Here is a 12,670-nt window from a genome sequence, read left to right as displayed (position 1 = left end):
AAAAAGCAGATGATGATTTTTTAGGGTGTTGTCAGTTACATCACTTTTCCACTTTCTTCCAGTTAAAGGGGATAAAAGAAACTGATCTTAGAATCTTGGAAAATGATGTTGAACTTAAAACCTTGTTAGTATTTCTGAGTTAAAAAACCATTATTTAACAAACACAGTTAGAAAGTAGTCTGACTGAAATAAAAATCAGCTCCGAATGGATTCAAATCAGATAGGAGTTTGCAAACGCACTGAAAGGGTCTGATTTGGAGCTGCACATACAGAAGCATCATACTGGGGAGGAGGAAGGTGACAATTCCTGTTTATGCATTTTTGGCAAGCTGCACCTGAAGGACGGGATGCTTTTCTGGAAACTGTCATGCCAGAAATACACAGCTAAACAGGGGGGACCTGACAAGAGCGAAGGGAATAATTAGAGACCTGTGGGGGTGGGACAGGGTCTCGAGTTTATTCTCTTAACAAAACCAAGCTATGCAATTGCTCTGCTTTTCTGTCAGTACGTCACAACAATATTTGAATCTCTCTACAAATTTTAAAAAAGCCTGACAAAAAAGGAGAAGCTTAAAAACACTGAGCTCCTGTGAGTTTTACAAAAATCAGCAGCCAGACAGAAGAGACTCAGATTTGTGTGCCCAGTAAAGAACAGGTGGAAGTGTGAACTCAGCTGCATTATTTGACACAAGAGAATCCAAAGCTGTCATCAAAAAGCAGGCTCCATAAGGTTTTCTGTCAATGGAACTGCTAGTTTGTCATTTAGAGGTAGGGACATTTTTTGCTTGTTTGTTTGTTTGGGTTTTTGCTTGTTTATTTTAAATAAAATGTATTTAAAAGAAGCCCAAGAGTTATGCCTGAGATGATTTTTAATATGTTCATTGCTGCAGAACCTTGGCACTCTTTATAAAATTATTCATAATACCAGTTCTTGTTGAGAACAAGTCCTGAAATTCCTACCTGAAATGAAATCCCTTTGGGCCAGTGTTTTCTCTCTGCCATGGGAAAGCGTGTTTCCATTTCTTCTCATGCTAAAGCTAGTTCTTACCCTTTTCTCTTTCTTGAGTACTGTGGTGCCACCAAACTTAAAGAAATGAAAAGTCATGAGTCAGATGCCAAAAAAATGCCTGCTCTTGAAAATTATGATATGTTGATAAAATATATTTTCATTTGGACTTGGTTAGTCTTTGAAATTTTAAAAATCCTTAAACTTCTTGAGAGAGAGAAGTCACAGTGTTCCACTTGCATTAACATATTGTGAGAAATTACTTTGAGCCCTTGGTGCTACAGGATATTTCATCTTTCATGGCTGTCCCTTAAATGGCAAACCCACCGAGCCGAAAACTCCACAGCTTTCACATTCCCAGTCTTCCATCAGTCTGAGAAAGAGAACCACTCTTCTAAACAAGGAACCTACAGGAAAACCCTCTGAATGGTTTGTTTCTACTTTCACTTTGCCTCATGCAAGGAAACAATCATGACTGCTTACAGGTAATGAAAAGGGAATATTGATGGAACTGAGAAATTTAGAATGTGGCATTTGGTCAATACAAAAGGAAGATATGGGGGAGAAGGAAGGTTCCTAAGACTGGGGGGAGGTCTAGAATCATAAAGAAATATGCATTGGTCATGCAAAGGGCATATGTTATGATGCCCTATGCAAGACAACAAGTGAACATTTGTTGTTATGTACTGAGAAGAAAAGGTCATGGATTCCATTATAATGGTTGGCTGTTCAAGTTTATGAAAGTCATTTACGTGATATGTTACAATCGCTATATTGATATTCCATTTCTAGATTTCACAGCAGTCTGCTCTAGACAGGACTTCAGAGAAATTGATCTAACAGAATGCCTGTCGGTGACAAGACTTCGGATGTTACTAAGCAAGGGTAACTTGTACTAACCAGGCAATGAAATTCTCTTGAAGGCTTTCATGTATCATTCCAACTTTGGGATATAATATATTGAACTACACTGGGCTTCCCACACACTGTTGATTGGACAACAGTGTCAGATGTGTCATCCTTACAAAATAAATGTGTTCAAATCAGAAAATGACCACTTATATTTGGAAATACTGTCAATAACAGCTCAGTCTTTTCATGGAGAGCCATCAAAAAATGAGATTACTTTTACAGTTTCTTCTTTATTTCTCTCTAATAAATTCTACTGCTTTTGTGCCAAAATAATGCAAAATCATTTGCTGTGTCTAGGACTTTTTAGACATAAGGAAAAACATTGCCAAAAGCCTAAGAGAGGTGAACCTTCCCATCTGCTCAACACTGTTAAAGCCACATCTGGAGTGACAATTCTAGTTTATTGCTCCCTGGCCCAAGAAATACATGGACATAGAGCAGTGAGTCAAGTGAAGGGCAAGGAAGATAGTTTAGGAATTGGAGCATGTCATATAAGGAAAGGCTGAGAGACGGAACTAGTTAGCCTAGAAAACAGAAGGCTCATGGGTATCTTATAGATGTGAGTAAATATCTGATGGGAGGGTGTGAGCAGCACTGAGCCACGCTCTTTTCAGCAGCGCCCAGTGATAGAGTAAGTGGCAATGGGCAGAAACTGAAATACAGGGGGTCTTGTCTGAACACAAGAAAACACTTTTTTACTATGCAGGTGACTAAGCACTGGCACAGGTTGCCCAGAGAGGCTGTGGAGTCCCCATCCTTGGAGAGATTCAAGGCCATCTGGATGCAGTCTTCAGCAACCTGCTCTAGCTGACCCTGCTTGACCATCTGGACCAGGTTGGCTGGACCAGATGTCCTCCAGTGGTGCTTTCCAATCTGAATGTTTCTGTGATTATGTGCTTTTCAGCAAAACAGTTTTTGTCACAATATTGGCTTGATGCAAATCTACACTTCAACTCCCATAACTTTTGAAACCTGTATTCTGCAAGAGTTTTCATCCGTCCCTTTTAAGTTATTAGAAACTGTATATAAGAACCTATATTCTTTGTGTTCATTTTGTATTTTCCTCAGAGCAGTAAGATTTCACGTGCTTGACCCAGTATAAAGCAATTAACACAAATACAGAACAGATATATATAACTATGTCAGTAATTAATAAGCAGAAAGGTGAGTAGGATAACCTCATGTAATATGTTCTTCATAAAATTATCTTGGAGATGCATCTTATGGTCTTAGATCTTTTGTATTTTGGTTAGTTTGTGCTTAAATCTGTGATTCATGAACACTTGCTCTAGTGAATGCAGTTACTTGAGCTACATCCTTTACTTGGCATATGCAGGACACCCCCAAATTATTTGAAGGATTGAGTATGGTCTACCTATGTATACCTCTAACAACATTATCATTATATCTAGTAGTACAATTCCAGTCATGTTTTAGTTATTTCTGATAGTAAACATATGGTGGTACTTCACCTTCTTCTCATAATCTTATTTTTTTCAGTCTTGCTTCCTTTAGTGGAAGCTTCCTTTGCTTCCTTGAAGTGGCTGCTTGTTGTTAATGAATGGATAAATTCTTCAGCACCAGCCTGTTACATGAAGGCTATCTTCCCTGCTGGTCACAGATGGTGGGAAGTGATTTTATTGATTTGTTAGTACTTAGCTAGAAGGATTACATCTAGCAGTAATAATGTGGCCAAGCCCTGGGACAAATCACCACACGAGTTAGTAGAGGGTTTGTGTCTTATACTGTGTGACATTATTATATTTACCAGCCTTTCATAGTGTTTTGCTTATTAACACCACTGTAATCTCTTCTGAGCCATCTGTCGGTCATTCAAGTTTCTGTTTTCTTCATGTGCTGGAAAAGTTGGGAGACTTCAGTTTCTGAACTGAACTCGGACATTATCCTACTAAAGTTCTGGTGGTAACCATAGTGCTTATTATGTTTTTTCTTTATAATTTGTGTTATCAAAATTGTGTCCCGCAGAAAATCTCTTGGGGGGACACAGGCAGATGGCCATAGTAATTCCTGTCAAATTCAAAGGGTCATGAAGGTTCATGGCTTTCAGAATTTGTGTGAGAGGTATTAGTGTGGCTGGGAGAAATCTGGTCCCTCTCCCTATTCCAAACCTGGCAAATTTGGCAGAAAGAAGCATTGAACACTGCCAGCATAGATTTTTTTTCTCTTTGGTTTGTGCTCATCAGATGATCTCTCTGGAAACCAGAGCTTTTTCCCTGCTGTGACCTCAGCAGAAGCACAACTGAGAGGTCTTAAGTATCAGCGTCTGTTAGGGGTAGTTCACATTTTACCTGAAAGTGCAGTTTTCTCTGTATTTTAACTTTGCGTTTCTAAGTAGCCTGAATGATTTCATTCACTGACAGGCACATGTGTGAGCAGAGGACACTTCAGAGCTAGAGGCATGAGCTTTTGGCCAGTGGATTACATGCAGATGATCGCCTGTACAGAAAAGCTGTTGCATTCATTACCAGCTCCTCAAAATGAAGTTACTCAGAGCTAGTAGACCAGAAACTGGACATGACGTTTTGTTTCACTGTGCACTAACCCCTCAGTTGAGCAGTCGGCACTGTGACATGTTTCGTCGACAGTTTTGGTGGGTCACAGTAGTTAAAAAATGGGTCTGATCGATAAAAGCCCTTGTCACCCGTATGGGAGGTGTATGTGGACCACGGCATGGGTGGCACTAAGGGGGTTTAAGAAGCGTATGAAGAAAGTGCTGAAGCGTGGGACTCCGAGGAAGGGACGGTCGAGCGGTGACAGCGCTGGCTTAAGGCTGCAGCTGGGGCCAGCACGGCTCACGCCCGGGGAGCGCCGGCAGCACTGGGAGCCCAAGGCTTACCAGCATCCCAGACAGCCCCGCAGCAAACCCGCACCCTCCTCCCACGGGTGGCCCTGCAGCCCTGGCGGGAACCCGGGCGAGCACCTGCGGTGAGGAAAGCTGGAGGAGGACGTGAGGAGGGCGGCGGTGCCGGGGCCAGCGCCGCGGCCGTGCGGCCGCCGGGCGAGCCCGGGGGGCGGCGGGGAGAGCGAGGCGCGGCCGGCCCGGGAGCCCGGCGCGGCCAGGGGCAGAGGCAGCGGCGCCGCGCCTCGGACTCCGCCTCACCGGCACCGAGCTCCCCTCCCTCTCTCGCTCCCTCCTCCAGCGCCAGGCTCGCAGCAGCGGAGCATCGCGGCGGCGGCGGCAGCACCCGCCCTTCCCGGCCGGCCGGCGGCGCGCACCGCCCCCCCGCTCCCTCACGCAGCCCGCCGGCGGCGATCCGGAGCCCTCCGCGCCACCGCACCCCCGCCCCGCACGCCCACCGCCGGGAGGATGGGCTGCGGGCGGCGGCGCGGCAGCCCCTGAGCTCCCCGAAGCCGCGGAAACAAAGGGAGCGAGCAGCGGCAGCACCGGGCCGGGGTGGATGCAAGCAACCATGAAAGGCTGGGTCTCCGCCTCCTCCGCTGCTGCCAGAGAGCTGCCGGCTGCCGCTGCTCGGAGGACTACCCTGTGAAGGGGGCGGAGGAGAGGCTGGCTGGGTTCGCCGTGCAAAGGTAGAAGGTGTAAGGGAGAGGCGGCAAGAAAATGTCTTCTTCGGTGGGGCCCCGCGGCCCTCGCCCGCCCACGGTGCCCCCCCCGATGCAGGAGCTGCCCGACCTGAGCCACCTGACAGAGGAGGAGAGGAACATCATCATGGCAGTGATGGACCGGCAGAAAGAGGAGGAAGAAAAAGAAGAGGCCATGCTCAAGTAAGCAGACGCTAGTCATTCATTCATTCAGGCACTCATTCATGCACCGATCGCCGGCGGGCGGAGCGGGCGCTGCCACAGCGGGAGGTGGCCGGTGCCCGAGCCGGCCGGCTCGGCGGGGCTGGCGCCGCGGAGCCCCGGTCCCGCTCCGCTCCCGGCCCGTAACTTCCTCCTCCCCCACCCCGGGCAGCTCCTCCCGAAGCAGCACTGCCGGGGGAGCCCGGCACGGCGGGACGGAGCGGGACGGCGGCCCTCCCCGCCCCGAGGGAGCCGGCGGCACAGGGCGGGCGGAAACCCCGACTCGGGGGTGAGGGGCGAGGTGGGATTCCTTTGGGGTCCCCAAAACCCCGCCTCTGCCAGGAGGGGCCGCTGGGTGGGGTTTCCCTCCGTGCGGGAGCCTCCGCGGCTGCCGTGCTGCCCCCGCCTGGCTCGGCCCCCGCTGCCGCCCGCCGCGGGGCTGGGGCGGCTGCCCCCGCCCGGCACACCCCCGGCCCCCGCTCCGCCCGCCGTGCCGCCGGCCCCGGCCCGCCTGCTGCCGGCTCCAGGGCGGGCAGCCACGGGCAGCACCGCACTGTGGGGCGGCAGGGCGTTCGTAATTAGGAAATAGATGGAATTAGTCGCACTGCTCATTCCAGCGGGCGGGCGGGCGTGCGTGCGTGGTGGCGGGACGGCGGGGGAGTGGGTTTATCCCGCTGCCGGCGGCACGGGGAGGGGTGCGGGGAGCGCGGGGTGTGGGTGGGTGCCATGTTTGGAAACCACATCCCCACAGCCTCTTTTGAACCTTTTCCCTCACCCCCTCGTCCCTGCCGAACATCGCATGTGATCACATTTTTTAGCCTCCTCCGTCAGTCGGAGGCTTCAAACGTAACGTTGCTGAATCGCCTACTGCGAGTGATGAGAATAAACAGATTGGAGTCGTGGCCTGTGGAGGAGAGTCACGGTTTCTCCTCTTCTGACAGCCCGTCAGGCCTGCTCGCTCGGGGCGGGAGGTGGTGGGAGAGGTGACTGGAGCCGTGCGAGCCTCTGACGCCACGCAGACCCTCCGTGCCACAGGAGGTGTATCCTTACCTCACTGCCGCCTGCTTGCGTGCACCTGTGCTCGGAAGGGATGCGCCGAAGGTGTGACGTGATCTGGGTGTTTCTTCAGGCTGCGTCGGAAATGCCCACTGGAGCCGTGCGGGTGCCAGCGCGTCCCCACGGCTGGGACCAGACCCCCGCAGGCTCCCGGCTTCGGCCCCGTGCGCTGTGCGGGCTGAAGCTGGGACGGCGTTTTAGTACGTTGTAGTACGTTGTTGTCCCTGTCCCTTCCTATTCGTTCTTGGCTCTGAATTTTTACAGGGGCTACTAGAGATCCGTGCAATGGTGGGTACTGAGGCCCAGCTGCCCAGCTGGGAGCTGTCCGGCACTGTGGTGCTCGGATCTCAGTTCAAGACGAAGAGTTCAGTTTGCTGTTGCAGTTCATTGTGCTTGGGGTGTGGCTACCCTTGGAGGTGGGGTGATTGGAATGAGAAATGTTCTGTGAGAATGCATTCTGTTAGTCCCTGTGGGGAAACGTGAGTGAAGGATCCCTGCTCAGTTTCTATTAATCAGAAAAAATTAAATAAAGGAGTAGCTCAAAGGCTCTAAACTATATGTATCCTTCTCTTCCTTGTCCTGCAGCACAGCTATGTCTCTACAAATATTTAGATTTTATTCTGTGAAGATTACTGGTTCTGCGATGATGTTGTAGAGGAATACTATAAATCTTACAGTTGCTGTGAGAATGAACTTCCATTTGTAGAGATGATATTTTCTCAGCCCTATTCTTGGTAACACTGGGCGGAGAATAAATTTTCTTCTTTTTTTTGCTCCCCCCCTTTATTTTTCTTTTTTTGTTTTTAATTTTGCATTGGTGTTTCTGAATTCTGGACTGATATTTCCTTTCCTATGAGATTATGGGAATCTTCAGCAGTTTCACTAAATGAAGTTAGAACACTTAAAATATTTTTAGAAGAGGGAAAAAAATAGTGCTTTGTGAATTCAACTAGAAATTACTTTGTATTATCTTCAAAGGTTTGTAATGCCCAAATTTCAAAGTTTATTTCCCTACAAAAGTTCTTTCAGATAGTGAGAATAACAGTCTGTACTCTCCATTGGCCTGAGAAATTGTGATTTTAAATAGATTTCTGTGTTTATTTAAAGAGACAGAAGTTAAGGGAAAATACATTGAAAAACATACAAACCTGTATACTCGCTTTAGCTATATTGTAAGTTTGTAAAAATCAAGTCACAGCATATATTTTTTTTTATGGGTTATGATTTGACTCTTAGAGAGAGCCACTAGATTTTCTGAGATGATTTGCCTTTTTGGTATGCTGAGCACTTACTTTCTTTTTGGGATAAGAGTTTTACACACCTTTCCATGGAGTAACTCTTTAATACTGCAATTTTGACAATAATATGCTTCCATAATTTTATAATGAGTTGTTACAAATATACAGCGGTGCTATCAGATGACACAGCTATATTATAAAAGTCAAATATCATCACCACCCCTTCCTATTATCTTTGTTAAAGATTTTCTGATTATCCAAATGTCTCAACAAAACTGCCACCAGTTTTCATTAAAACCACCTGGTGGAGAAATGTTTCCATCTGTAACACCCACATGCAAATCTGTAATTTTCCCTGAAAGTGAAGCTGAGAATCAGTGCTGCAAACTAGGCTACCTTCAGTCCTGGGCTGATCAGAGGCCGGATATGTGCTGTCTCATGAATCATAAGGGCTAAAAAGGGTGCAGCATTTCTCTCCTGTTCTGGATGTCCTGATAGCAATGAAAGTTTCTAAAACAGTTCTTGTAATTTTCCTTTCCGGCACTCCTCATAGCAGAAAACAATAGGAAGAAATATTGGTTAAATGACTATATTCTTCACACAGTGGTGATAGAATTGTGGATCCAGGGGAATTTGAAGTGCTTGTGTGAGTGGACTATATGGATTTCAGGAGAAGTGGAAGCAGTTAGGGTTATCAGTAAAGAGGCTGTGTCCCTCCCCTTCAGGTCTGTACCTCTCTGTCTTCCTGATCCCTGTTTGTGACTCTGAGCTAAAAGCCTCCTTGTAAACCCTCTCTGCCAGTTCATGCTGACATCAGCACGTACTGCAGCGTGCCAGCCGTGAGCAGGGCGCTCTTACAGGCGCAGGGCTATGGACACTGAGCTGTTCTCACTGCCTGCACTGGAGCGTGGCATGCATCCTTCCGTCTGAGACCACCTGCTCGCTGCTTTCCAGGAACTTGCCCTGTCTGTCAGTTTGTTGGTCTGCTGAGTTTCCTTCAGCTGTGTGGGGCTAACAGAGCTTGTCACCCCGCTAGGATAAAGATGTACATCTTACACTGGCCAGAGTGACTTTGTTTTTCTAGGCACACCTGGTCAGCGGCAGGGACCTTGTCTTCCCCGCACCCTTCTGATACCAGATTTCACACTGCTGTGGGCGGTGTTTGTGGAAGGGGAACACTTTGCTGTCCTATGACTTGTTGAATACAATGGAGTAATGTGTTGAGGAGTTTGGGCTTTTGTGAAGGTTCCTTCTTTTGCATGTTTTACAAACAGTTGTTCCTTGGCTTGAGGAGCACTTTGCCATTAACTGATTGCCTTGAAACTGCCTTCACATTCAAAGGCAATTTCTGCTTTCCTTCTGTAACAGGGACAGTGTCATCAGGTATTCCTGAGACCATATCCATGCCTTCATTCAATGGACTGTGGTCCCAGTCTATTGCATGGCACTGAAGACTCAAATCCACATAAACGCTTTGATGCTTGCCAGGCACTAAGTAGAAACTGAAACCTCTTCAGTGCAGTCTCACAGTAGGGAGTAGGAAGTAGGTCCTCTATCTCATCTTGGAGCTTCAGAGCTTTGTATTTTGTTTCTCTGTGGCTGGGAGAGCAGCACTTTCCTATTTGCCACACCTTGGAAAACTGCATGGAGAGCAGTCTGTTGGGTAGATGAGGCTTTACCACAGTATGCTCAACTCTCATCCACTCTTGTTTCCCTGTTTCACACTGACTTTGCAAGATTTTGTGCATATCTCTGAAAATTATAGTCTTTATTATCTCTTTTAATATCACTTGGCCTTAGACACCCAAGCTTTTGATGTTCTTGTATGAATAAATGTTTGCATAGAACAGTAGTAACATGGCCTCCTCTGCAGACTAATTCACATTGGAGGCATTTTTTGCTGTTTTACTTGGTAGATACTCCTGTAGCTGGAATGGAAGAGTTTAATATTGGGTGGCTGATGTCTAGCCTGAAGTCCAGATATTGCCCAACAGGTGACTGATATGACTAAAAAATTGTGAAGAAGCATGAAAGAGTAAGTTTTCAATGAGACTGAAGAGCAAAACAAACTGTCATTTGCAAAAGTGTGTGCGTGTGCAAAATTGAAAGAGAAAAATAGTTTGAAGATTTAGAGTGTACATTTAAATACTAGGTAGCCTGAGACAACTATTTTGCTTGTGGGTATAAGGTGCCTTGAACTGAAAAAAACCACAGTTATGTACAGCAAACTTCAATCACAGAGAAATCACAGAATTATATATATGTGTGTACTTAAGATGAAGTTTGCTTATATGAAGTTGTGTGCCTTATCTCATTGGGTTAGGCAAGTGCTAAGTGGAAACTATGGCAGCTGAGAACACAGCTAGTTGAGTTCCAGTTCTTTTCAAATTTTGGCCAGTAATTAGGAAGTGGTTCCTAGTTACCATGGCATTCATTTGCTGGAGCAAATTGATGGGACATAAGAAGGCTGTGAGATTGTTGGCTGAGGTAGTGGCAGTAGTAGGAAAGTTAACTAAGATACAGGAGGTGCTTTGTAGTTTTGTACCTCTAATTGAGTAGCTTCAGTAGAGGGGTAGCACGTACTTGAAACCTTCCCATCTTAAAAGTTATCTCAGGATTTTTCATGGCAGTTAATAATTAGGGAAAAATTGATGCTAACACCCTATTTTGACCAGCTAGTATGGCACATGAGCATAATTTTAATAAAACTCAGATATCTAGAATCAACAGGGATATTGCAGCTGCTCATCTTTCAGGGCTGCCAAATCCTGGTCACTTGCAGTTGATGAGAATATCTATTTCAGGGTTTGCAAAGTAACTTCTCTATAATTCCCTTGGGGCACCTGGAATCTTCCAGCCTTCACTACTGTGTAACTGAAGATTAACCAATGACCAGGAGGCTTGTGCTCTCAAACTGTTTTCTGGAGACAGTGTCTTTCCTTCTCCCTTCCTAGAACTTGGACCACACCTAACATGATTAGAAAACATTAAATACTGCTCAAAGGGGCAGCTGCTACCATCCTCATTTTGTATAGCACCTACGGGCAACAGGAAGAAGTATGGTTCCAGCACCTTCTTAGCCTGTATGCTGTAAATCCCCAGTAAGAATTGCCTTTCCATAAACAGCAGGGAAGGAAGAGGTAGGATCATTCTTCCTCCTTTCTCTTGAAACTGGGCCACTTTCCAGAAATAAAAGTGAGAGGGAAGGGGCCATCTTGAGGAAGTCTTGCTTTATCTTATCTTTAGATTGAAAGGTCCAAAGCCTATCTTTAATTCCACTGAGAAACAATGGAGGAATTGAGAGTTCTGGGAACTGGTTGTGCATTTGGCACCAAGGAATTAAGGATGAAATAGATAAACAATACCTGATTCAGCCTCACTCTTATTTATTCTTTCCATGGCTGCATGAATCTTTCTCTGCAGTGGAGCAGGAGGAATGGAGGCTTCTGCTTGAGAGCCTTTATTTCTTTCTTTATGCTTAAAGCAGTTTGGAACCACGAGGTTTCAGACCCTATGGCGGTGTAGGGAGCAGAGTGCAGGTTGCTTACTGTGTGCATGCGTATTTTAAGCCTCGGATCACCCAGAAAGACTGTTCAAATATTACCTTGCACCTCTTCCTGGCAGTGCCAGCTCTGATCCTGACACTTGAGTGTACGAATCCATGATGAAACGATTTTACTTCTGGAGATTGTCTGGTACAACCCCCTACTGAGAGCAGGGCCACCTGCAGCAGGTAGTCCAGGACCAAGTGCAGGTGGCTTTGGAGTATCTCCAAGGATGGAGATTCCACAACCTCTCTGGACAGTCTTCTCCAGTGTTCAGCTACCTGCACAGTAATAATTCAGATGGAACTTCCCATGTTTCAGTTTGTGTCTGTTGCTTCTAGTCCAGTCACTGGGCAAGTCTGGGAAGAGTTTGGCTCTGTCTGCTTTAGTCCTCCCCACAGGGCATTTACATATGTAAAAATACTTCTAGGTCTTCTTTCCTCAGGCTGGACAGCCCCACTGTCTCAGCATTTCCTCATGTGATGTGCTTCTGTCCCTTGTCTGTATTTATGGCTCCTTGCTGCACTGGCTCCAGCATGTCTTATATTGAGGAGCCCAGAAGCAGATTTATCATCCAGACGTGGCAGAAAGCAAAGATCATCACTTTCAGTCTGCTGGTGATGCTTTTCCAGTGCAGCCCAGGATGGCATTGGCCTTCTTTGCTGCAAGTGTGTGTTGCTGGCTCACGTTCAGCTTGGTGTTGACCAGGAATTCTCAGCTGCTTCTCTGCAGAGCTTCTTTCCAGCTGGTTGGAAAGGAAGGAATTTAACAACATTTGAAGCTTCAAGTTTTCATCACTCTGAGAGGGCAGGTATGGCCATAAATGTGTTTTGATAAAGCAGACAACTTGTGGTGGCCTCAGAACTGCAAGGACTGTTTTCATGCCTTTCGGGGTATTTCAGAGAATTGATAGTGATTTTTTCACATGAGGGTGGACTGAGTTTTCTAAGGAGACTGAGGATTCGAAACACATTCAGAATTGAACACAGTCACTAGCAAGGCAATTATGAGGCAGTCATTGACTGATCTACTGGGCAGCCATCTCACTGCTGAGGAGGAGCAGGAGACTGTCAGCAGACAATAGCAGATTGATAGGCATTTCTTAAAAGCTACAGAAGAACAGGAGGTGATAGGGGATGACAGACAGTAAT

At 46.6% G+C, this 12,670-nt stretch overlaps 1 protein-coding gene across 15 annotated transcripts in view; it reads left to right on the top strand.

Moving 5' to 3' along the window:
• Positions 1-5,175: 5,175 nt before the first annotated feature.
• The window catches only part of RIMS1 (regulating synaptic membrane exocytosis 1), a 308,204-nt gene continuing 300,709 nt past the window's right edge, over positions 5,176-12,670 (top strand). For 6 of the 15 annotated variants that reach the window (XM_039729086.1, XM_039728989.1, XM_039729053.1 and 3 more), the window contains exon 1: positions 5,177-5,662. In XM_039729086.1, the coding sequence (XP_039585020.1) occupies positions 5,499-5,662 (164 nt within the window). In that variant the 5' untranslated portion in view covers positions 5,177-5,498. Of the gene's footprint in view, positions 5,663-12,670 lie in introns of all 15 variants that reach the window. The other 9 variants (XM_039729130.1, XM_039729033.1, XM_039729011.1 and 6 more) reach the window with 3 other exon arrangements.

The sequence above is a fragment of the Passer montanus genome, unplaced genomic scaffold, assembly GCF_014805655.1.
Source record: "Passer montanus isolate IOZ18808 unplaced genomic scaffold, ASM1480565v1 scaffold11, whole genome shotgun sequence".
NCBI lineage: Eukaryota > Metazoa > Chordata > Aves > Passeriformes > Passeridae > Passer > Passer montanus.
The sequence above is the reverse complement of the archived record's forward strand: the minus strand, read 5'-3'. Positions and strand labels throughout refer to the sequence as shown.